Source organism: Erpetoichthys calabaricus, chromosome 8 (genome assembly GCF_900747795.2).
Source record: "Erpetoichthys calabaricus chromosome 8, fErpCal1.3, whole genome shotgun sequence".
In the NCBI taxonomy this organism is placed as follows: domain Eukaryota; kingdom Metazoa; phylum Chordata; class Cladistia; order Polypteriformes; family Polypteridae; genus Erpetoichthys; species Erpetoichthys calabaricus.
The window spans coordinates 60915665-60939817 of record NC_041401.2 but is presented as its reverse complement, the minus strand read 5'-3'; the positions used below and the strand labels follow the sequence as shown (position 1 = coordinate 60939817).

The following is a 24153-nucleotide window of genomic DNA, read 5'->3' as shown; positions in this document are numbered from 1 at the left end:
ATACAGAAAGGAGGACAAGCAGTCTAGCATCTCCAGCTGAGAAAGGATGTTTTTGAATTCTTTTTTTGTAAATTATAGCACAGCTATCAGTGATTGGTGATGATCATTGCTGACTGGTGTTAATGGAAAATTGCAGTTTATGGTTAGTAGTTTGCACTAGTTTGGACTTTGTTGTGCAGTGTTATTGTTGGTTACCTTGAATGGCCAGGTAGGGCCTCTTTCTAATAATATTATGGAGTTCTGCAAGGTGTGTAAATATAAGGTAGGTAGGTAGACAGACAGAACTACTTTATTTGGCCTTGTACAGAAGCTCTTTAAATAAATTATATAGTGTATGTATGTATGTATGTATGTATGTATGTATGTATGTATATATGTATGTATGTATATATATATATATATATATATATATATATATATATATATATATATATATATATATATATATATAATATAGACTCTAAACACACAGCAGAATGACCAAAAAAATAGAGTGAAAACTTCTGACTGTTGGTATAAAGAAACCCCTTAGTGCTTCTTGACACAATTCTACTGTCTATTTCATGGCTAAAAGTACGATTTATCATGTGCAATTCACGGGGGTTAAGAGCACAGGAGCCCTGTCAATGTGAAAATCCATGAAGACATTTTGGGCACACGATTACTGTATATTCTATGTTTATTGAACTAAATAGGATACAAAAAATTGTGAGAAATGGACAAAAGAATGATTACTGTGCAAGCAAATCACGTGTATAAGGGTGGCTGCTAAGACAAAGTGCATAATTTAGCAGTTCTTTAGTAAACTAACTTTTTACAAAATTTAATATTCTTATTTAAATTTAATATTTCTTGTATGAATATTTATGGTAGTAAATGAAAAAATGAATAATATTACAGATACAAAAGAAAACCAACAAAACACTAAGCAGAAAACACTAAAACGCTCACAACACAGCTAGCACCCTCATGTTGTTCTACCCAGCAGCCCTTGCAGCAACCGCAGAAGCTGCCCTATGATGCAATACTCTGAAATTGCTGGGATTTGTAGTCCATTTAAGTAGCACAGCTACAGCATCATCTACGGCTTTCAGCAATAGGTCGCAAAATAATTTACATTTAATTTTGAAGACACATTGAGAACAAAAAGTTTTGTTTTATTTCTCTCCTTCGCTAATACCTTCAGGTGTTCCAGAGTGTACCCCACAACTGAGCCTGTCCTTTTAGTTAGCTTATTAATTCACTGGGCCTCTCTTGATGTGAAGTTACCAGCCCTGTACATCCCAGTGTAAAAAATTGCTCTGGCCATCACAGAGTTGAAGAAGATGTGAAGGATGTCACTGCCGACATTAAAGGAACACAATCTCCTAAAGAAAAAGAGCCTGCTCTGCCCTTTCGTATATAGATTCTATGTTTTCTGAGACCAGTCCAACCTGTTATTGACTTGGATTCTCAAGTATTTGTAGGAGTGGGCACCTCTACATCCATTTCTTGAATAGTGACCAGACATAGATGCTCTTTGGTATGGTGAAAGTCAATAACCAGCTCCTTGGTTTTGCTGATGTTACATTGCAGACAGTTTTGTTTGCACCAAGAAAAAACTTTTCTGCTTGACTCCTATACTCTGTCTCATCCCCTTTATCAATATACCCCATAAGTGCAGAATCATCTGAGAATTGCTGCAAGTGATGTGGCCTGGTGCTGTATTTATAGGTGTACAGAATGAAGAGGAAAGGACACAGGACCGTTCCTTGTGGTGCTCACATCTATATCAGAAACACAGAGAAAGAGACAGGTGTGCATTCTAATATGGCCATTACAGTACAAAAGTAGAAACTATAAAAAAAAGTATATTGGTATAGCTATGTTATATGTGTTATCTATTAGCTTTGATTTTTGTTTTTCATTCCATTGGAATTTTAACTCCCTTAAATAATCTATATATAATAAGGCTTCATTTTTAATAGCAGATGCTATGATAGCAAATAATGTAGATTAAACAATCTGCTGTGTTATTCTTGTTTTAAGAGTCTCTGCTGTGAACAGTTTTAACCAGTGAAGTAACTGACTTGCCTTGAATGTCTGTCTTTTTGTCTAAAATTCACTGTGCCATAGTCTTAGTATAATGAATGAGCTGTTGCTGCTTAGTGAGGTCTCTTGTGTGTGTAGTTAGAGAAAACAAATTTTCTGTCACATCAGCTGGGTTGACCCCTAATGAGTCACATAATTAATAAATTAATACCTAGCACGTGAACCAGGGCCACACAGCTTCATAATACAAAAGAATCAAGATATTTATATAATAACATCTCAAATTTGTTAAATCCAGCTCAGGGTCATGGGGGACCAGCAACATTTGGCTCAAGGCATGAAGCAACCATGCTTGGGGCATCAGTCAATTAGGTTATGAGAACAACATGCCACCTCCACACCGACAACAGCTGGGAGAAGAATTCTAGCCTAGGAATCTACATTTGTAAAACTGATGGCTAACTTTGTTGTTTTTGTGTTGCTGCATACACACTTTAAAAATATGTATTTAAATGTAATATTTTTCCAGTCTTGCAGTCATTGTTAAAGTTTCTATATTGTTCTGATATTTTTGGAGGCATTGTAGAATTCAACAGTGTGACAAATGCTCTGCATTCAGTGCACAAATATTAAAATGTGAGATTTCAAAGAATCCATTTAAGTACATCAGTTTTTTTTCCCTGCAATAAGTAACCAATGTACATTTGTACTTTTTGTTCTGAAACATTTGTGAAGAAAATGCCATAATGCTGCTGCAAATAATGCAGTAATGGGATGTGTGTGGGATTTTTGTACCAGGATCCATGGTCAAGCTTTATGATGCACTTCCTTAGAAATAAGATTTTTGTTCTATTTTTATATACCTTTTTCTAAATTAAAGCCAAATTTAGGCTAAGCTTAAATAACTGCTTTGAAGGTGCTACAGAGTTCAGTAGCTGAGACTGGATTGACAGCGTGCCAGTCAACCATACCAAAAGTGCTGCATAACAATGGCCTGTATGGAGGAGTAGCACAAAAGAAGCATTCCTCAAAAAAGAATCCTGTGAACGCATGCTTTTAGTTTCTCAAAAAGTAAAAGAGTGTCCCAGCTGTGTCACTAAAAAAGGTTTAGTGGTTAGATGAGATCAAATTAGAGCTTTTTGGCCGGAGTTCAAAAAGATATGTAACACTGCTTATGGTGGTAGCATTATGCAGGCAGGCTGCTTTTCCTCTCTTGGAAACTGAGCATCTGTTTGAAGTAGGAGGAATGCTGGTTGATGGGATAAGTGCAAGAGAATCTCCTTGAATCGGCTGGGAAATGAAAACTTGGGCAAAAGTTCTTCATTGAGTGGAACAAAAATCAGAAACACAACACCATTGTGACCTTGGAGTTGCTTCAAGATGAAATGGTGAATGTCCTACAATGATCCTATTAAATTGGAAGTGCATGTTACTTTTTTTTAAAAAAATGCGTCAACAGCCAGAAGCAAATCTTCCTGGAAGTCTCGCTCCCAAATGGTGGTGCACATGGACCCCAAAAGACTTAAAGCTGTTGTTATTGGAAAGGGTGGCTCTACAAAGTATTAAAAGTATGGGATCAGATACTTCTGTAAATTGCAGTTATGCTTTTGTATTCTTAAGATTTTTGTTAATTAAAAAAATATAATTTTGAGTTTTTGTCCCTTGAATTAAACATATCTCAAGCAAATTTCAGCGTAAGATCTGATGTTCAGTAAAATTACAGAATTATTCTAGTGAATAAATACTTTTGCAAGATCCCATAAGTAACCGTTTACGCACCAGAGTGCCCTCTGCTGGTTTGTCTCTAGTGATTGTTGATGATTGCGTGCTGATTTCAGCTGTACATGTATTACTGTATTTTTAATAATGCTTAAACCTATTTTGTTCTAACATTTCCCCCTAAAGGCAGTGGCTTCTTGATGCACTGAAAGAAAATGATCCTAATAATGTGCTGCTGTTTTTAGTTGGAACCAAAAAAGATTTAAGCGTAAGTATGACATGTTAATGTTTGTGAAATTTAATATAATGAATTCCTAAATAAATCTGTTGCTGCTTTTTGTTTTGTTGGATTTGTCAATATTGTCTTGAAGTGGTTAATGTATTGCACTTTAATACCAGGCAGATTTGCCACAAACTAAGCCTGTCCTGGGGACCTCTGTGGCTGCAGGTTTTTGTTCCAACCAGTTTTACAACCAGTGAGTCATTTTAACTTGAATTAATCTCATTGTTTAAATAAGTGAGTATTTGTATTATTTTGCTTTCAGAAAGGTACAGTAGTGTGAGATTTACATACAGTTTATAAGAAATTTGGGAATATTTGTATTTTTCCTAGTGTTGTATGCTTTAAATTCTATTGTTACTTTAGCTTTAATTTATTGAGGATTGTTCCTTAATTGTATCTTAATAATAACGTTAATAACTGTGCAAACAGTTAATTCTGGGAGCCTGCAGCCACTTCGGTGTCATACTGACGAGTGTGCGAATTAGTAAATGACAACTTCAATAGCCAGAACACCATAAATGATGATAATAGTGATGAAAATCTTTAAACCCAAAACAAAAAATACTAAATTATCACCGTGTACCATAAATAAATGCATACTACATTCCAGTAAATATTTAACCAAATTCAACATTAAAAACAATTGAATCGAACTGCTAAACCCAGCTTTTTCAATCCTGTAATGACACCAAAACACAGAAACTGTGCAATAACAGCTTACCTATTTAATACAGGAGTTCAATTAAAGGGAATATTTGTTTGGGATGAAAACCTGCAGCCATGGTGGACCCTCAGGAGTGAATTTGAGAACCACTAATCTCAGCTGTTCAGAGATGGGTAGAGAAGAGAAAGTTTGATTAATAAGGTGCCATAGACTCACTGATATTATGTTGTTCCAGTCAGCTGCCCAGTATATGCGAGTTGAACAGGATGCTATCAAGATGGCCAAGGAGATGAAAGCTGAATATTGGGTTGTATCATCACTCACAGGTGAGGCTAGACATGGCTAACATAGTAGCAAATGCAGCTGTTTTGAGCACTAGAAATACTTTACATGGCAGCAGACACAGAGGACATGCAGTACATCGATATGATAGCCGCTGCTGTTTCATTTAAATATTCCATACATTGTGAACACAGGGATGCATGTTCATCTAGTCTTCTACACTATATTTGAATTAATATCTGATCAAGCAGCTATCTGAGAGATGGTTACCCAGTAGTCCATGAGAATAGTTCATTAGTTGAATGCAGGTCAGCTATTCTTGAATTCCTAAATATTAAACAGACTAGAAACTACAGCTACAGCAAAGTTTGTCATTTTGCCATGTTAAAGGAATACTCCATTTGAAAATGACATTTTTTATATGTTACCGCATATAGTTTTTAGTGACAGCCAAGAAAAATTTTCAATCTTCTGTTTTCATTCAGATTCGATATAACAATTCATCATCTACATTTGAGTATGTTCCATTTTCACTCACTAGAGTGTTTTGCAGAAGTGACTTATATTATAATATTTTAGTAAAAAAGTGTGTTTGGGGCATTGTGAGCATACAACTGGATGACATGATGTGTGGATTATGCAGCATGAGAAGGATGAGATTTTTTTCATGGATATTTTTGATACTATTTGTTGTTGTCAAATGTTTTTTCATAAAAGATTTTTTTTTTTAAATCATGAAAACATGAGATTTAATTTTTTCTTGGCCATCACAGCAAAGTACATAGGGTAAGTAAAAGACATATTAAAAATATCATTTTAGGTGTAATATTCCTTTAATCATATATAATATTACAAATGCATGGGGCAGATGCCGTATTTTTTGGAAAAGAAAACTAAAATTTATTAGTAGTGGAGTATGTGCTGGCCATCCAATCAGATGAGAGAATCTTTCAATCCAATGTCTGCAATGTTCCTTTATCTGAGATGGCTTTTCCATACGCAGGAGAATAGTCTGGCAGTAGTATGTGATAGACAAATGAATTGAACTTTATTTGTCTGGCTTTTTACAGAAGTTCTTTAAATATATGTAGACAGGAGCATGCGCCTGGAATTAGAAGGTACATGGACATCATGCAAAGAGTCCATGTGGATCTGCCCTAGCTTTAGGCATCCTGACATAGCAAAAAAGCCACAAGCCTCATTCACAAGGGCAGATTAGAGACCCTGTCTGCAACCCCTTCCAAGTTGGGCAGTACAGTCCCTCCCTCTAAGTTAATTTTTGAGAAGTGGTGGTGAGAGAATCATATTGTATACTATGAAGCCGGTGGCACACACAATTCAAGCTGATTCTAGATCATATATTGCAGAGGCGTCCGCTAATTTCAAAAAATTATCCAAGGCGGGAGATACCGACCTGCCCCCTGTTTGCTTCCAAAAGGCTTCTTATTGTGAAGTACTGGCAGTATGTTTATCTAAGCCACCGCTTACTTTTAGTTTTGGGATTAACCAAATAATTCCCAATAAACCTACGGTCCAAGTAAAGACTCACATTTTATACTAGTTTCCCTTGCAGTGGTGTCTGAATGAATGAAAATTGCATAACCTTTTATGGAAAACCACCAATAAAAACTATCACTCTTAGCAACACTGCCTAATTACAGTAGATGAAATTGTGAAAACAAGAAAATTGAAATTAAAAATGACTGGTGTACTAAGCAAGCAACTTAATGCACCATACCATAGAGTAGAAAATGAAATGGAACTGTAAATAATTAATCAATCATATACATCCATCCATTTTCCTTACGTTTATTCAGGGCAGAGTTGCAGGGCAGCAGTCCCAGCAGTGCACACACCAACACACTCTAGGCTCATCGTTCACAATGAAATTCTCACCTCAGGAAGCAGTGGAGGTGTTTTTTAGGAAATCTATTGCTTCTTCCGGAATTTCTTGTTGTGGTGTGACTACTGAGTGACTTTTATGAGTTGTACTTCTTGCCAGCAGCAGCCAAGCTGATCTAATGCAAATGAATTTTTCCTCTTTAGTTCACTTTAGTGCACACACGTGTATAATGCATGTGTTAATACAGATCTTGCTCTACAGGAATATTCAAGTAATGGCATGGTGTAAGATGCAATGTGAATAATGCACTCCAAGCAGTAGTAAGCTAGCATGGAGCTTGTACTGTATGTAGCATGTGACTGATTTGGACATACTTACTAACCATCCCAGTAAAACTCTTATAATAGTGAGGGGACATATTGTGAAAAGAAGATAGAGGTATACAGTATACCTCATAAGCAAAATTATGAGCAATCTCTGGGGCCCATGTATAATAAACCGCAAAGTGATGAAGGAAGTTTACTGATACATATGTATTTTTTTTTTATCCATCTACAGGGGAAAATGTGAATGAATTCTTCTTTAGGGTCGCATCCCTAACATTTGAAACTTGTGTGCTGTCTGAATTGGAGAAATCCGAATCCAGGCGCATTGGAGATGTTGTTCGTGAGTATTCCAAAATATGCCTAAAATCATATCTGGTTTTATCAAGTAGATTGGCTCTTGTGAACGGAGTCAGTAAAGAAAGAAAAAGTGTGATGGTGAATTTTCACTTAATACCTGTTAAAAGATAAAAGATATACAGTAACCATGCAAAGACAAAAGGGTACAGTTTTAAAAATGTGAAAAAAAAAAAATTCATTCATGAAGTGTAGATAAACAGAATGTATATGTAATACAAGGGGGAAAACACTGCATTGGAGTGTCTTGACGTTGTTTTCTGTGTAGAGCAGGGGTGGGCAAAGTCATTCCTGGAGGGCCGCAGTGACTGCAGGTTTTTGCTTCAACCCAATTACTTAATATGAATCCCTTATTGCTCAAGTGACACTTCTGCTTCACTTTAGTGGTCTCGCTCATTAAGATTTTGAACCCTTATCACTTATTTTAGTCTTAAACAGCTGTAGTCTTGGTTTTTAATTGCTCCTAATTAGCAATAACATGCAAATGACAGGGGCGGCACGGTGGCGCAGTGGTAGCTCTGCTGCCTCGCAGTTAGGAGACCCGGGTTCGCTTCCTGGGTCCACCCTGCGTGGAGTTTGCATGTTCTCCCCGTGTCTGCGTGGGTTTCCTCCGGGCGCTTCGGTTTCCTCCCACAGTCCAAAGACATGCAGGTTAGGTGGATTGGCGATTCTAAATTGGCCCTAGTGTGTGCTTGGTGTGTTTGTGTGTGTGTGTCCTGCAGTGGGTTGGCACCCTGCCCGGGATTGTTTCCTGCCTTGTGCCCTGTGTTGGCTGGGATTGGCTCCAGCAGACCCCCGTGACCCTGTGTTCGGATTCAGCGGGTTAGAAAATGGATGGATGGATGGATGCAAATGACAAAAGAGACCACCATTTCTCCATTTAGCTTGTTGCCATTTACACCTGTGTGTATTTATCAGGCACTATTGGGTTTAATTAAATACTTTAAAGGACGGTGAAGAGAAAAAAAGTGAAGGACTGAGAACTACTCATCCATTTTAGACTCAAAAATCATTTGAATGATATCCTTAGAAAGGGGAAGAAAATCAAGGATATCCGAATGACCTGACATGGCAGAGTTAAAGCACTAACAAGCTATGAAATTAAATTATTGGCAAGAATTGCTTTCTAATTAAGCAACCGGGTTAGAACAAAAACCTGCAACCACTGCGGCCCTCCAGGACTGTGATTGAGGACCCCTGCTCTAGAAACATCTTCTGCTTCATTTTAGTTATCTCCCTCATTAAGATTTTGAACCCTTATTGCTTATTTAAGTCTTAAACAGCTGCATTCTTGGTTTTTAATTGCCCCTTATTAGCAATAAGATGTAAATGACAAAAGAAACCAGCAGTTATTAATTTTGCTTGTTACCCTTTACACCTGTGTGTATTTCTTGTGCACTATTTGGTTTAATTAAATACTTGGAAGGAAAGAGAAGAGAAAAAAGTGAAGGATTGAGAATCACCCATCCGTTTTACACTTCAAAGTATTTGGATGATATCCTTAGAATGGAAAAAAAAATCTAGGATATGAGAATGACTTGACATAGCAGAGTTAAAGCACTAACAAGCCATGAAATGTAATTATTGGCAAGGATTGTTTTCTAATTAAGCAACTGGGTTGGAACAAAAACCCGCAGCCACTGTGGCCCTCCAGGAATGACTTTGCCCACCCCTGGTGTAGAGCTTGCACATTCTTCCTTTCTGCAACCCTAAAAACCTACACTCACCAGCCACTTTATTAAGTACACCTGTTCAACTGCTTGTTAATGGAAATATCTAATTAGCCAATCACATGGCAGCAACTCAATGTATTTAGGCATGTAGACAGTGTCAAGATGACCTGTTCAAACCGACCATCAGAATGGGGAAGAACAATGATTTAAGTGGCTTTGAATGTGGAATGGTTATTGGTGCCAGTCGGGCTGATCCGAGTATTTCAGAAAACGCTGATCTGCTGGGATTTTCACGCACAACCATCCTCATGACTTACAGAGAATGGTCCAAAAAAACGAAATTATCAACTTGGTGGCAGTTCTCTGGGCAAAAGTGCCTTCTTCACGCCACAAGTCATAGGAGACTAGCCAGACTGGTTTGAGCTGATAGAAACTCAAATAACCACTTGTTACAACCGAAGGTAGGCAAAAGCATATCTCTGAATGCACAATGTGTCTAACCTTGACGCAGATGTGGTCTCCTGCTGCAGTAGCCCCCTCAGTGCTATTCCTGTCGGCAAACGAGCAACTGAGGCTACAATTCACTCAAGCTCACCAGAATTGGACAACAGATGATTGGAAAAACATTGCCTGGTCTGGTGAGTCTCGATTTCTGCTGCCACATTCGGATAGTAGGGTCAGAATTTGCATCAACAACATGAAAGCATGGATCCATCTTGCCTTGTATCAACGGTTCAGGCTGCTGGTGGTGGTGGTGTGGGGGATATTTTCTTGACACACTTTGGGTCCTTTAGTGCCAATTGAGCATTGTATAAATGCCATAGCCTACCTGTATTGTTGCTGACCATGTCCATCCCTTTGTGACCGCAGTGTACCCATCATATGATGGCTACTTCCAGCAGAATAATGTGCCATGTTAGAAAGCTCAGATCATTTTCAAGTTGGTTTCTTGAACCTGACAATGAGTTCACTGTACTCAAATGGCCCCCACAGTCACCGGATTTCAATCCAATAGAGCACCTTTGGGATGTGATGGAACAAGAGATTCGTATTGTGAATATGCAGCTGACAAATCAGCAGTAACTGTGTGATGCTATCATGTCAGTATGGACCAAAGACCCTGAGGAATGTTTCCAGCACCTTGTTTAATCTATGCAAGAAAGAATTACAGTACTTCTAAAGGCAAAAGGGGGTCCAACTCGGTACTAGCAAGGTGTCCATAATAAAATGGCCAGTATATGTGTATACAAAAAGAGCAAAATAGGTTCAGAAAAACATGGCAATGTTAAATTGGGACTAGTTTGTGTGTGTGTGTGTATTTTTGTGCGCATTTTCACCCTGTGATGAACTGTGTGTCCAGTGATTGTTCCCATCTTGTGTCTGATGCTTTCTGGGATAGAATCCCTGAGACCCTGCTCAGAATATGCAGGTTTAGAAAATGAATGAATGGATGTAAAAATGAGCAAACACAACAAGGGGTGTGTGAGTGCGTACAGCGATGGACTAATAAACTGTCCAGGGCCCCTGACCCTTAACAACCTTGAACTGGATTAAATAGGGCTGGGAATATTAATTATATGTCCATGCATACATGTACTGTATATAAGATCAAGATTGCTATATTTTTCACCCAACTTGCTGCACATTCTTTATCCTATCCTTTTATGCTTAAATCCAATCTTTTGTGATCTTAATTATTCTTTTAGTAAAATCAAGCAAGGAGGAACACATTTTGGGATAAAATTCACAAAAAGCAGGGTGAATTGGTCATTTAATGATCTTGGGTTTTAGTTTGTGTGAGAATGTGGTATTACTTTTCATCCAGTGGTCTGCGACTCTGTATAACAAAGGTTCCATTTATTCTTTCAGGGATTAATAGTAACTCACATAATCTGTACGAGACCAAGAAGAATAAAGCAAACTGCTGCAAGTAACGATCAAGACTGAAGTTTTTGCATGCAGGTTATGAGTACAGAGGACTGCATCAAAAGCACTGGACAAAGTGTTTGTCGCACTGGAGCGGGAAAGAACAATCTGCACTTTATTAGCTTATCACAAAATTCAGCCACCACTCAAAGAGGACCAGAGGCATTCAGAGTGTAGCTGTTCCCTTTTTGAGTTTGATTAAAGCTTGTAATGTTTCTAGTACTCCCTCCAGAATATGCTAAAAAGAGAAATGCATCTGCAAAGTATTCCTTAAACAATTGTGCAGCTGGTTCTGCGCTTCAGTGTTCTGTCGTCAACACAAAGTGATAGGAACTGCCTTCTAACAGAGAAAGTAAGTCCCATCTACTGTAAGTTGATCTGATATCACAGATGGACATTTCTACACAATTTCCACTGAACAACAATTACTACTTTATTGCAAAAAATAACTAAAAAGGTGCTGCCTATTGAATAGGTTAACTGCATATGAAAATTTATTTTTGTCAAACTATTGTAATACAAGACAGAAAGAACTCTGTCCAAAGACCTCTCATGTTTTATATGTTTTTGGTACATTTTATTAGTAGCCAGTGATTTGTTTGCAGACTTTGCATTTTATAAATAAAGAAAAATGCCAAAATTAGCAGCCTGTTTTGGTTTTAGGATTTGATTTGATCTATAAATCACAGATAAGTTACACCAGATGTGATATAAGTAAAAGTGTAACACTTATTTAACAGGGTATGTGATGTATTTACAGTCTTCTCTGAAGTATTATTTGTTATGTTGGTATTAATGTACTAGTTTAATATGACAGTAAAGCACTTTTTCAAATGTTTTTTAAATACACAAAGGTATTTCATTTAATAGCCTGTCTGTATAATAGTGTCTTGAAATATACAAAATCCCAAACAAGCGAGTAAGCCTATTAAAATATGAGCACCAAATCTTCTATGAATGCTGCTATAAAACCGGGCACTACTTTAATTTGTACATTTTAAGTTTTAGATTTTTTTTTTTTTTTTAACTGAAGTGGTGATATCTATCTAAACACAAAGTTCCTTTCTCTACTTTAATTGAAGTAAATACATCTTGGTGGCCAAAACTCAGACTCTGGGAACTTAGACTCCAGAAAATATCCCCTTGACTAGAGCTCCTGTGAATATCACCCAAAGTGTCGCAACATGTATTTCTGTACAGTATTTGCTGATAGGAATGTCATTTTTGTACAAGTTCTAAGGCTTTGTAGGAAGTTGTGCACTAATCATGTGTAACTCTTAAAACTGATGAAAAGCCAACTTCCAGAAATCCCAGTTGAAGTCATGCAAGAAAAGGTTGGTCAAGTATAAAAACAATCTTGCTTGAGTTTTTAACATTTTGGTGTCTCATTTATTATGAATTTGTACAGAGTCGTCAGATATTTATAAATTTAAAAAAGTATTTTACAAAGAAGTTCATACCTGAATGACAGAAAATATGAAAAGAGTTTACAATAACCAGTCTGTGCCATAGCCTTCCTCCTACTCTCTGTATTTCAGCGTTACTCAACCTTTAAGTATTTGCGACCCAAGTTTTCATAACAGTTTTAATCGCGCCCCCCTAATGTTTTTTTGAAAGGAGCCCACTAATACCAATTTGTTCTTTTTTAATTAATGATATATCATAGATGCATATTTTATTATACCTACTTAGATCAACATTTATCTAACTCTATTTTTCTAATATCAGAATGTAAAGTTAATTTGTTTTGGTTTCAATAGATGTATTTTTCATATTTTTGATTCTTGTTTTCTTTTTTTCACATCTTCGCTCCCCCCTTTTTGTTACATCGCGCCCTCCTAGGGGGGCCTGCCCCATAGTTTGAGAACCACTGCTGTATTTAATACATTTGTGAAGGAAAAAGAAAAATCCTATTTCATCTCATCCACACACACAAGGCAAAGTGTGGATGAAGGGTTCACAAGTTGAGGACACTCCAGTTATCCCCTAGAGCAGTATTTCTTAAAATTTTCATTCTGCTAACCATTTTTTTCCACATTCTAGTGCAGGGGTCTCCAACTCCAGTCCCGGAGAGCTACTGTGGCTGCCGGTTTTCATTCTAACCCTTTTCTTAATTAGTGACCAGATAATTAACTGTTTGCCTTAATTTGAATTGACGTACAACTTAAGACTCAGGCCCCTTAATTATTTCTTTTTTCCTTAACTCTTTGAGGGCAGAAAACTCAGTTTTCTGAAAAGCACACAAAGCGATGGTTTCACACATAAATCAACCGAAAATGTCTATTGCTACGTGCTGTGGCTGCTGTTGGTGCATGTTTGGCATCTCTGTGGCTGCACAGGGGCACCTCGATGGCCAGCAGGAATGCACGGTGGGCTGGCTGTCTTCGCACAGCAGGTGGGCAGTGGTGGCAGTTGCAGTGTGACGCAATATGATTTGTACCTCTTATCATCATCATCATAAGTGGTGGTCCTCCCAGGCGAATGCTGCCATAGGTGCATCAGCTACCCAAACGTGTTCAGCACCACAAGATCAGCCAGGGACTGATCAGCTGATGCTGGTACTTCAGTTTTGTTTTCGATCTCCATCTCCTGATCACTTGCATCAAATTCCAAGTCCAATAAGTCCTAGTCCGATTCAGTGATAATATGTAAAACGTCCATGGGTTTTTTAATTTGCATATCCGCTTTAGTCTCTCGCCAGATGTGTGGACACTTTTTGTGACTGAAGACAGAGAAGAAAATTAAAATTAGTCAAAACCTTTTATTAATACATACCAGGCAAGGGTAAAATGTCAGAGAAACACAGTCCTAGGACACCGCGCTTCATCTGCCTCGAGCGCAGATGTCCTTGTTCTTTTATACCTTTCTAATCTCCTGATCGTTGACCACGTAAGCAAAAAATAGCGTCCTGACTCATTGTACTTTTCCAATTTTGTAAAGTCATTACCCTAAAGGTATATTTTCTTGTCACACACATCATCAAAAGAAACTTCTAGAAAGTATACATGCTTTTTGTCACGTACGCAAAACACAAACAAGTTTCATCATTCTGTCCTATTTTCTATACACACATACATTTTGTTCAATTACATCTTTTTATGTTTTCACACTCCTCCCTTTTTGAACAAAAATGATGTGGGCCTATATAATTCTATTTTGAAATGGTTGATGAAGGGGAAGGGGAATAGGAAGTGGAAGAAGCTATACGAGACATGCGCTCCTCATGTAGCATATATGCCCTTTCCATAGAGGCGGTAAAGTACTTAGATATTATATAGCGAACCAAAGGAATAATACAACAACCAACCAGGAGGAGGAGACAAAATGTCACAACCAAAGAAATGAAAACAGATCTTATCCATTGTCCCCAGGATCCGAAGGAGGATGTAAACCACTGATCCCAAGGATTTGTAATGCCAGAATTAGTGGAAAGTTCTTTAGAGAGAGCAGTGAGGCCTGCCAATGCACGAGTTATTGATCCATCTGGCGCGGTATTATTTGGAATATATGTACAACAAGCATCACCAAACATAGCACAGACACCTCCCTTTTCTGCAAGTAACATGTCCAGGGCTAGACGATTTTGCCAAGTCATCAAAGAAGTACGATCAAGCTGTTCATGTATGCCTTCAATAGCGTCTTTGGTGAAGTTAAGGAAACGTTGTTGGTTATAATAAAGGTAATTAATCCAGTCTACATTCTTATTAATAGTAATTTGGGGTATGATAGATTCAAAACCGGCAGCAACTTGATCCCTAGCTTTAAATCTGTCTGGGACACCCCTAGGGACTCCAATAGCATCTATGTATACTCCAGGGCCATGTAAGGAGATATTAGTAGGTGTATGGAAAAGGGAGCGGGTATGTCGGAAATAAAAAGGAGGTGTGGAATAATATGGGGAGTGAGAGGGAGGTAAGGATAGAAGTCTAAAAGGCATAACTAATTGGATTGGAGCACAGGTACCAGACCAGTTAGGGGGAAGGGTGACAAATAATTTGGACCTACGACACATCCACCAAATATCTGATCTAGGAGTGGTTTGGGAGAGAAGAAAGGAAGACAGAACGGTGTTCAGAGAAAAGTTAACCTGAAAAGTTTGAGAACAGAAAGAAAATGGTAATTCTCCTACCCATGTCGTTCCATAAGATTTGAAACATGTATAATTTCCTTCGTGAGTTTGAAACATAGGGGTATCCATGTGACGGGTGGGGGGAAAAAGAATAGATAGATTAGAACACTTTGAACCAGAGAGGGGTTTCTTGGAAGTACAGAAGGCAGGGCAACCCCACGGGGTCAGAAATGTTAGATAATGGGAAAGGGACTGTAGCTAAATGGGGACGGGCTGCAGCGCACGCATAACAATGAGAACGATTAACTTGCTTAGCTGAATAGAGAACCCACTGCAACCATCTATTCTGATCTCCATAACCAGTTTCTACTGAAAAAGTGGATGAAAGGGTGGAAATATTCATAATCTTAACAGGAGAAAAATCTGAACCAAAAGTTGGGGAGATGGGTGTGTGTGCCAGAGAATGAGGGGTGTTAGTAACAGGATTGTCAATCTTAATTAGAAATCTCCCTAAAGGGTCTGTTCCAGATACATATGCCCCTAATACATAAATACCTGAGTCATGTAAAGAGGGGTTCTTCAAAGTAATGATCAAGGGGTTACAATGGTTGTCAGCACATTCATGAGAGGCATGTCCTTTTATGATAGAAAACCGATTTTTCAAACCGTATTTTTGGGCCTCAAAAGGTTGATAACCCCAGTCCTCAGTTCCAGTGTTAGCAAAAACCCATTGCCAGTTGTCGCAGTCACTTCCCCTCATACACACGTATTTGTCAGATCCGGTCCACTGGGCTTGTCGACCAGTCCCACAGTTGATAATAGAGCAGAAATCAAACTGCACTGATGTGGTAATTCCTAACGGGAAAGTCAAGGTGACCAGGGCAGTAGACAAGGGAAAAGAAAAACATATTAGCACAGCAATCAAGGGTGCCATCTCTTGCAATGTGAGGCGTGAATCCAGGCAGGCAGTCCTTCAACTTTCACGGCGTGTGGTGTGGATAGAAGAATTTGGAATGGTCCTCTCCACCTAGGCTGATGCTAGTGTTTCCTCCGAGTATCTCGAACCAGGATCCAGGTGCCCAAAGGAATTGGTAAATCCTTGGAAAGGGGGCTGGTCCTCCAGGCTTGATTAACCTGCTGGTGGATTTCCTTCAACGAGGTTCGCAAACCTGCAAGACTAGAGAGAAGATCATTGTCCACAGTATGCAAATTCACATTACAACCATGCCAACGGGCATGGGACGTCCGGTCAGAATCTCAAACGGCGATAGTCCCAGTTGTCGGTGTGTCCGTCCCCTTAGTCCCATTAAAGCTAAGGATAGTGCATCCGGCCATGATAAATTAGTTTGTTCACAAATTTTTTTTTTTTTTTTGCGAGTTTAGCTTTTAAAGTGCCATTGCATCGTTCTACGATGCCTCCGCTTTGGGGATGGTATTCACAATAGCCAGGTGGTTAATTCATTTATAATGGAGTTCACAAAATGAGTGCCATTATCTGTTTGTAACTTTTGAGGGATACCCCATCTTGGTATAATCTCTTTAATTAAAGTGCTTTAGCTACTGTTTTGGCATCGCTGTGTTTTGAAGGGAAAACCTCTATTCATCGGGAGAACACATCGACAATCACAAGACAATATCGGTACCCTTTAGACGGGGTTAGTTCAATGAAATCCATTTGGAGGTGTTCAAACGGACCCATTGGATTAGGGGTAACGGCGGGACTTACCTGGGTACCTTTTCCCACATTAAACTTTTGACATATTGCACAGCATCTGCAAAATTGCTCTGCATATGTAAAGAAACCTACAGCTTCCCAATGTTTTTCAACATCTCTTTTACAATTGCATTTCATTCATAGAATAAAGTTTTCTTTCAATTGTACTTTATTCACAGAAATCTCTCACGCGAGGTTGTGCTTAAAGGTTATCTATGCAACATACTTAAACGCGTCTTTTCCTTCATGCTTATTATTATTCTGACTTAACAAGGAAAACATACGTGCTTGAACCTTTATTCGTATCAAGTGTGCTGACCACTGCGTCACCATGCTCTTCCTTTATAGTACCTAAAATACACAACTTCCATTCATATCACAATTAGAATATTATTAAAAGAGTATTTTTCCTTCAAACTTGATCAGGGTTTAAAAGGAAAAATATTTTGTATATTTACAAGCCTTAAACGAAAGTGGAGACATTCATTTGCGTTAAACCAATTACACAAATCGATAATTATCTTTTTCAGTTTTTAGTTAGAGCTCTCCAGTACTGGTCTTAAATCCCCTTAGTTTCCATAGTGCTCCATGATCATGGCAGACTCCAAAAGCATACCTGGAATCTGTATAAATTGTTACGATCTTCCCTTCGGACAGCTGACATGCTTGAGTGAGTGCTACGAGTTCAGCTGTTTGTGCACTTAGCTTGATGAAATTCGATTTGCTTCCAGCAGGCGGTCCCCTTGGACCACTGCGTAACTGGTTGAGGGTGCTCCATTTTTCAATTGACAAAGTACAGAGTACATTCTGATACTCATAGGGATCCCTTTAATACACTGTATAACACACAAAATCACCCAAACCATTTTCAACACACTTCACCCCAGTATTATTCTATATTTACACTATATTTGGAAACAATGCAGCAAAGGAAACAGAAACAAATGGACTATTAACTCAATGCACACGTCACAAGAAAAAAGAAAAGGACAGAAGAAATTTCATGAGAACTACATCCGTGCTTGCTAATACAGTTTCTGTTGTTGCAGCCACAGCACGAAGACACGGAGGAAGTGCTGCGGCCACTGGATCCAGTTTTTTTTTTTAGAAAAAATAAGTCACCGGTCTTTGTTTATCTCCATGTTGTTGCGTCAGTACTGCATTCATAAATCCCTGCTTTTCGTCCACGAACAAAGTGAATGGACGAGAATGATCAGGCAAACCTAGCGCGGGCGCAGATAGAAGAGTAGTTTTGAGGTTACAGAGAGCCTTCTCAGCCAGTTGTTGCAACGGCTGTGCTCTTTCAGTAAAATTTAGAACCCACTGTCTGCAATAGCCCAGAATACCTAAAACAGACATAACCTGTTGTTTTGTTTAGCTGCAGCTTAACCTTAGAAACTTTATGGCCATTTTCCCACAGAAACAGCAACAATTTCTGGGTGTCTATTGTACAATTTTCTTCCGTCGCGCTTTCCATCTACATACTGTATCAATGTACTACTTCCGGCCAGACGCCGTCCAAATTTTGGGCAAGAGCTTAACCAGAAACACAAAGGGCTTCTCTGTATCCCTGAGGCATGACGGTCCATGTCCATCGGCGGTACCGCGTTTGACGAGATCGGGATGTACGGCGGAGATGCCAGCCTCTGCTTCGGGAGACAAAGGATATTGGGCACGGTGCGGGCGGAAGGAGGATTTCGGGTGGATCACCAGAGGCTCACAGTGGGCTATCCTTTGAAACACTACTGTAGTTATTAAATGGTCAGGAGTATCAAAAATACCTGGAGTAACTTGTAACCAGTCTGTTCTTTCAAGGCATTTTTCCACCCATGGTCCTATTTTCTCCCATTTAACAGTGTGTGATTTAGCTAAGGAAAAATGAGGCACTATTTTGCCAAGATAATATATGTGCTGTGAGCATGTAAAATGAACAGAAGCAGCTGCCTTTGTGGATGAAATAAAAACACAGGAGATGTGAAGGGTTTCGGGGCAAATACCAGAAGTAAGGAAAGATTCTAGCCAGGTGGTGTCTACTTCTATAGGGAAGTATTGGGCAGTACAGTGTAAAATGTCAGGGGCCTGTAAATTGGGAAAAAGACAAAGGGAAAAAGAGTGTAGGGCTTTGAGGAGAATGGTGTGTGGGGAAATATCTAAAGTCCATGCTGCAAAAGAGGGTTTGGGATAAGGGGTAATTAGACACAACAACTTTGGGGTTGAACAAAGTATGTCCGCCAGGACGTGACTGGACTTGAAGAGGTTTTGATACTTGAAGAAGGTGAGGTTGTCCAGAAGCAGTAAGCACAGTAACAGTTTTCGTTCGAAGCAGGGACCTTTGCCAGCGAGCGAGTGGCACCAGTGTCGATTAAGAAAACAGTCTCAGTGCCATCAACGAACAATGTCAGTAAAGGATCAGTCTCTGAATTATGGGTGAGCAAAGGTAGTTGAAAAGAGTGGCTGGAGGTCCCAGCGTTTTCCTATGGCCAGTATTGTTAGTCAGGGGTGTCAGAGAAAACAGGTGGAATAAGGGGAGGTGGGGGCTGTTGCTGTCTGTGAGGGCACTCCCGACGAAAATGTCCAGTTTCACCACAGGCGTAGCAAGAGAAGGAATTAGCATTGGAATTTAAGGGAGAGGGAATAAAAGGATTCTTAGTGTGGTCAACAGGAGGAGCTCTAAAACCACCTCGTCCTCTTCCTCGTCCTCGTCCCCTTCCTCTAAAGCCATATCCTCGACCTTGGTCAGGAGTATTCCTGGTATAATAGTTCATCTGTGCTGCCAATAATTTGGCATGAGAGTCCGATTCGGCATGTTCAGCATGTCGTTTGACTTCAACAAACGTGGCACTTTCCCACTCAATACAGGAAGTGCGGACTTTGTTTTGTATATCAAGGCGCAAACCGGAAACAAAAGGTGGAACTGCAGCTCGGGTGCGGTCATCAGCATTTCCCAAGCCCGAGTGATTAGCCATAAGGTCTTGAATCCTATGTGCCCATTCATCAACCGTTTCGTCTCTCTTTTGTTTTACAGCAGAAATAAGGGACCAGTCCGTTCCTTTTTTATATTTTTCTGCAATATTTTGTCTCAACGCCTCCCATTGTGGGTTAAAATCGCCGTCTCCACCCATCCCCTGTCCTCGAGTTAAAGCTGGATTCCATACCCATGGAACGTCATTGCGGACACCCCTGCTAACAGTGGCCCATGTGGTCCCAAGCTTTCGACGAAGTACCTGGGTCCATTCAGCAGCATTAGGCTTATACATACTTTCCTTCTAGCAAAGAGAGTTGAACTTAAATGGAAGGGTGGGTCTTGTCGCAGTTTACAGCCGCTTACCGTCCTCTACCCCCTGAATTTCGACAAAAGTCGACATCAGCCCAGAAAGTTAATTAGCAACCAAACAATATAAAGACACAAAATGAACCAACACATAAACAACAAACTGTCCATCACACAATAACTGAAAATAAAGAAAGGTGATGGCCTCAGTAATGTTGATCTGCTCAGGTCCACAAAACATTTTGAAAGTGCTCTTAAAAAAGAAAATCAACAGTTTTGGAAATGTCTGCCATGGCACAATGAGCACCATGGAATTAAATAACGGGTTTAAGTAGCAACGAGAATTGGCTTCAAATTAAGAAACTGAATGACGTGAAGTTGGTTGGAGTTTGAGGCCCCAACTTAGTTGGTCATCTGTTGGCTCACTTCACGTCAAATTTATGTTAAGGTGCCATTTAAGGAAAAAAGAATCAATTCAGCAGTCAGTGTCTCAAGAAAAGTCAATTAAAATAAAGGGAAATAGTTAATTAGCAGCAAAAACTGGTCACAATTAAGAAAAGAGTTAGAATGAAAAATTGCAGCCAGAGTAGCTCCCCAGGACTGGAGTTGGGAGACCCCTGTTCTAGTGTCTTTGCGACCCACCAGGGGCATGCCAGTGGGAGGTGGGGGCTTTATGTTTCCCTTTGGTGAATTGAACACAATCCTCACAACTGCCTCCTCATTGGTGAAGTGAGCGTAATCGCTGGAGTCACAGATAGACCACTACAATTAAAATCAATTGTAACCAAAAAGTTTATCATGACAGTCATTAAGAAACCCCATCCTTAATATATTAACAATTTTTGAAGTTGGTGATTGAAGTTGGTGAGACATATTTACATAAACTAACTGCTACCAGAAAAGGGGCTTTCATAAAGAGTACATTCATTATAGGGTAGGTGGGTGAGTGAGTGTGTGTGTGTGTGTGTGTGTGTGCATGCACAATTATAAAAGACACTGTTATTTTTTGTTTGTTTTTAAATTATAGTTTTTATTCCCACTTAATCCAGTTTAGGCTTACTAAAGAGCTGGATCTTAAATGATGCATTTGTTTTTCATTAAATATTTCGTAACCAATTAATATTAAATGTGAAAGTTTGGACACAATTTATGTTATTTACACACATTTTTGAAATTTTAGCTGTTGTTGATGTGTTTGTGTGTACAGGATCACATGCAGAAATCCTTTCCTCCAGGTAAGGGTCACAGAAGGCCTGTGCCTATCCTGATAAAATTGACCACAAGGCAGGAGCCCCTTCTGACCTGGGTGCCAGTCCATCACACTGAAAACCTGGAACCATCAGTTAAAACTGCTAGTGGAACATGGCATCTGCGTGAAACGTTAGTTAAAAACTCTGTGCATATACAGTGCAGTGGATTTCATTTCTTCCTGTTGATCGTGATGAAAAGGCTAAATGAAATCCACAGTGATTCAATGTTGTATAGTAATAAAATGCGAACATTTCCAAGGGGTGAACACATTTTATAGGCTCTGTGTGTGTATACCTTAATACATAATTCGCCAGCCTCCTCACTCACTCACCCACTCACTTCCATTCGAAGCCGAATGCACAGTCGCTTTCTGCGCATGTCCAAAGCCGAATGCGCAGTCACCTTCTGCGCAGCTGCCCGAAAAACCTTACGAGACCGACATCGCGGCAGGCGGCAGATTTACAGCCGCGAAAATTCAAAGAGAAAGGCGACTTTGATTAAAGCTCTACAGGCCTGAAAAGCGATTTCGACTACAGCTCGAGGCCTAATTACGCATTGTGATTCAATTATGCATTCATTCGATACACCTATATCAGGTTTGTGGTGCTTATACTTATTACTATTCCACTCGTGACCGTTTCATCTTACGTTGTCGAAACGGGCTCTTTGTCTAGTAAATACATAAAATTAAAGGCTGCCTCAGTCACTCATCAACAAGAGCACTATTTTCCATTTAAGTAAAAAGTTAAGCAGGAAGGAATATTTAGGTTAGTAGGTATCCACTAAGTTAGGACATTTCAATATATCCATATTTAGGAGTAAACCATCTTGCAATAGAACAACTAAATACAAGTCTCAAAAATGATTTAACTGAAATCTGGTGAGATTATAGAAAAAAGAAAATTAATTGACCAGTGCTTTTTATCTGTTGATATTTGTCGGTAATAGTGCTGTAGCGAGTGAACGATTCATAGGCAAAAAGTCCTTGTTTCAGCTTAACCCCGAAAAGTGATAACATCAGAGAAATGGAGCAAATGTCATCAGAACAAGATCACAGCTAAACATCCTGTGGCTGTAACTGCATAGATAAACAGGCCTGATGGTAAGTGAAGAAGATGAGGTGTCCTGCACAGGAAAAAGAGACTGACTGGGTGATGTACCGTGTGGAAAATGAGCTGTGAATTAGACGAAAGACAATTAAGTGAAGCGCAAGTAAGATGTGCTTAGCAACCATGCTCTGACTCGACTGCGTGCCAGCCACTGTGGTTGTCAGTGACCGGGGAGTAGACCCCTACTCATGCCGTTCAAAATGGTTTACATCTACTTTTGCAATCGTGGACATTAACCTCCCCTCACAATTGTTTAAGAAGCCTCCAAAACCATCAGTTATTTTCTTTCACTTCAAGCACTACAGAAAGAGAAAGGAGGTTGGGAACATGCGCTGATTACAACACGTTGCTGCACCCACCACACAACGAACCACCCAGATTGTGACTTGAGTGCAGCTGTGTAATGTGTGACACCTCAGCGCCACACTGAACAGTGTGAGGTTTTTTTTTACAGTGGCTGGAGTATCAATCCTGCCACCAAACTCTGAGTTTTCCCTGCAAGTTAGAGTACCTGCTTGGGCCACCTAACTGTGCAGCCTGTAAGTTTCATTTGTAATAAGTTGAAATAAAACATTCACTGTTGGAACCTTATTGTTTGGTTATGGGTATGGCAAAAAAAAAAACAGCAGCTTGAACATACAACTGTTGAAAGACACAAAGAAATGCTTGAGTGAACAGTGTAAAAAATATATAAATGATATGATATACTCAAAATTCATATTAGTCCTATTATTTACCTGTATGAAAGCAATGGACAAACACAGGAAAAGGTTTGGGGGCAGCCGCCTGTATACTTGAAACAGGCTGCCAACAATTGAAAGTTTGGTTCAAATAAAACAGGTCTCAACAGACTTCAGTCCAACAATAGAACAGACAGGCAAACATGGCGTTTTTAAAGTTGGCTTGGGGAAGTGATGTCATCGTGTCCAGAAACCAGAATGACATCATTGAGTCCAGGTGGAATTTACCATGGTTGCTCTGCCAATGAAAAAGAGGAAGGATCAGTGCACTCTGCCTCTCCCTGGTCTGGCATGGATTTATCTGTTTTAGAGCTCTTCAATTGCCTCCCATGTCCACGTGTGTAATACCTGTTTCAGTGGAAAAGAATAGTTTCCAGAGGAGTGGAGGAACAGTGTGATTGTACCCATTTATAAGGAGAAGGGTAATTTTCAGGATTGTGGAAGCTATAGAGGGATAAAGCTAATGTCACATACAGTGACAATTTGGGAAAGGGTTATAGACAGAAAGATTAGGGAAGAGACCACCATAGGGGAGGAGCAGTTTTGCTTTTATGTGAGTGAGAGGAACAATTAATGCAGTCTTCGCATTGAGACCACTGATGGAGAAGCATCGAGAAAAACAAAGGTTTGCATATGGTGTTTATTGATTTGGAGAAGGCCTAAGATAGTGTGTTATGTCAAGAGGTCTGGAGATGCACGAGAAAGAAAGGAGTGCCAGTGGTGTATGTGAGGATTGTCCAGGATATATATGACGGAGTGAGGACTTGGGTTAAAACAGTGTTGGGGTAACAGACAGGATCCCAGTTAGAGTAAGTCTGCACCAGCGATCTTCTTTAAGTCCTTACCTCTTTGATCTGACTATGGATGTGTTGAGTCATTGGATAAAAGACCAGTCCTC

At 39.4% G+C, this 24153-nt stretch overlaps 1 protein-coding gene across 2 annotated transcripts in view; it reads left to right on the top strand.

The window, feature by feature from the left end:
* The window catches only part of LOC114655522 (ras-related protein Rab-34-like), a 49411-nt gene extending 37323 nt beyond the window's left edge, over positions 1-12088 (top strand). For both annotated transcript variants that reach the window (XM_028806586.2, XM_028806587.2), the window contains exons 8-11: positions 3937-4018; positions 4933-5023; positions 7381-7488; positions 11045-12088. In XM_028806586.2, the coding sequence (XP_028662419.1) occupies positions 3937-4018; positions 4933-5023; positions 7381-7488; positions 11045-11109 (346 nt within the window). In that variant the 3' untranslated portion in view covers positions 11110-12088. The remainder of the gene's footprint in view (positions 1-3936; positions 4019-4932; positions 5024-7380; positions 7489-11044) is intronic.
* The last annotated feature ends 12065 nt before the right edge of the window (positions 12089-24153 follow it).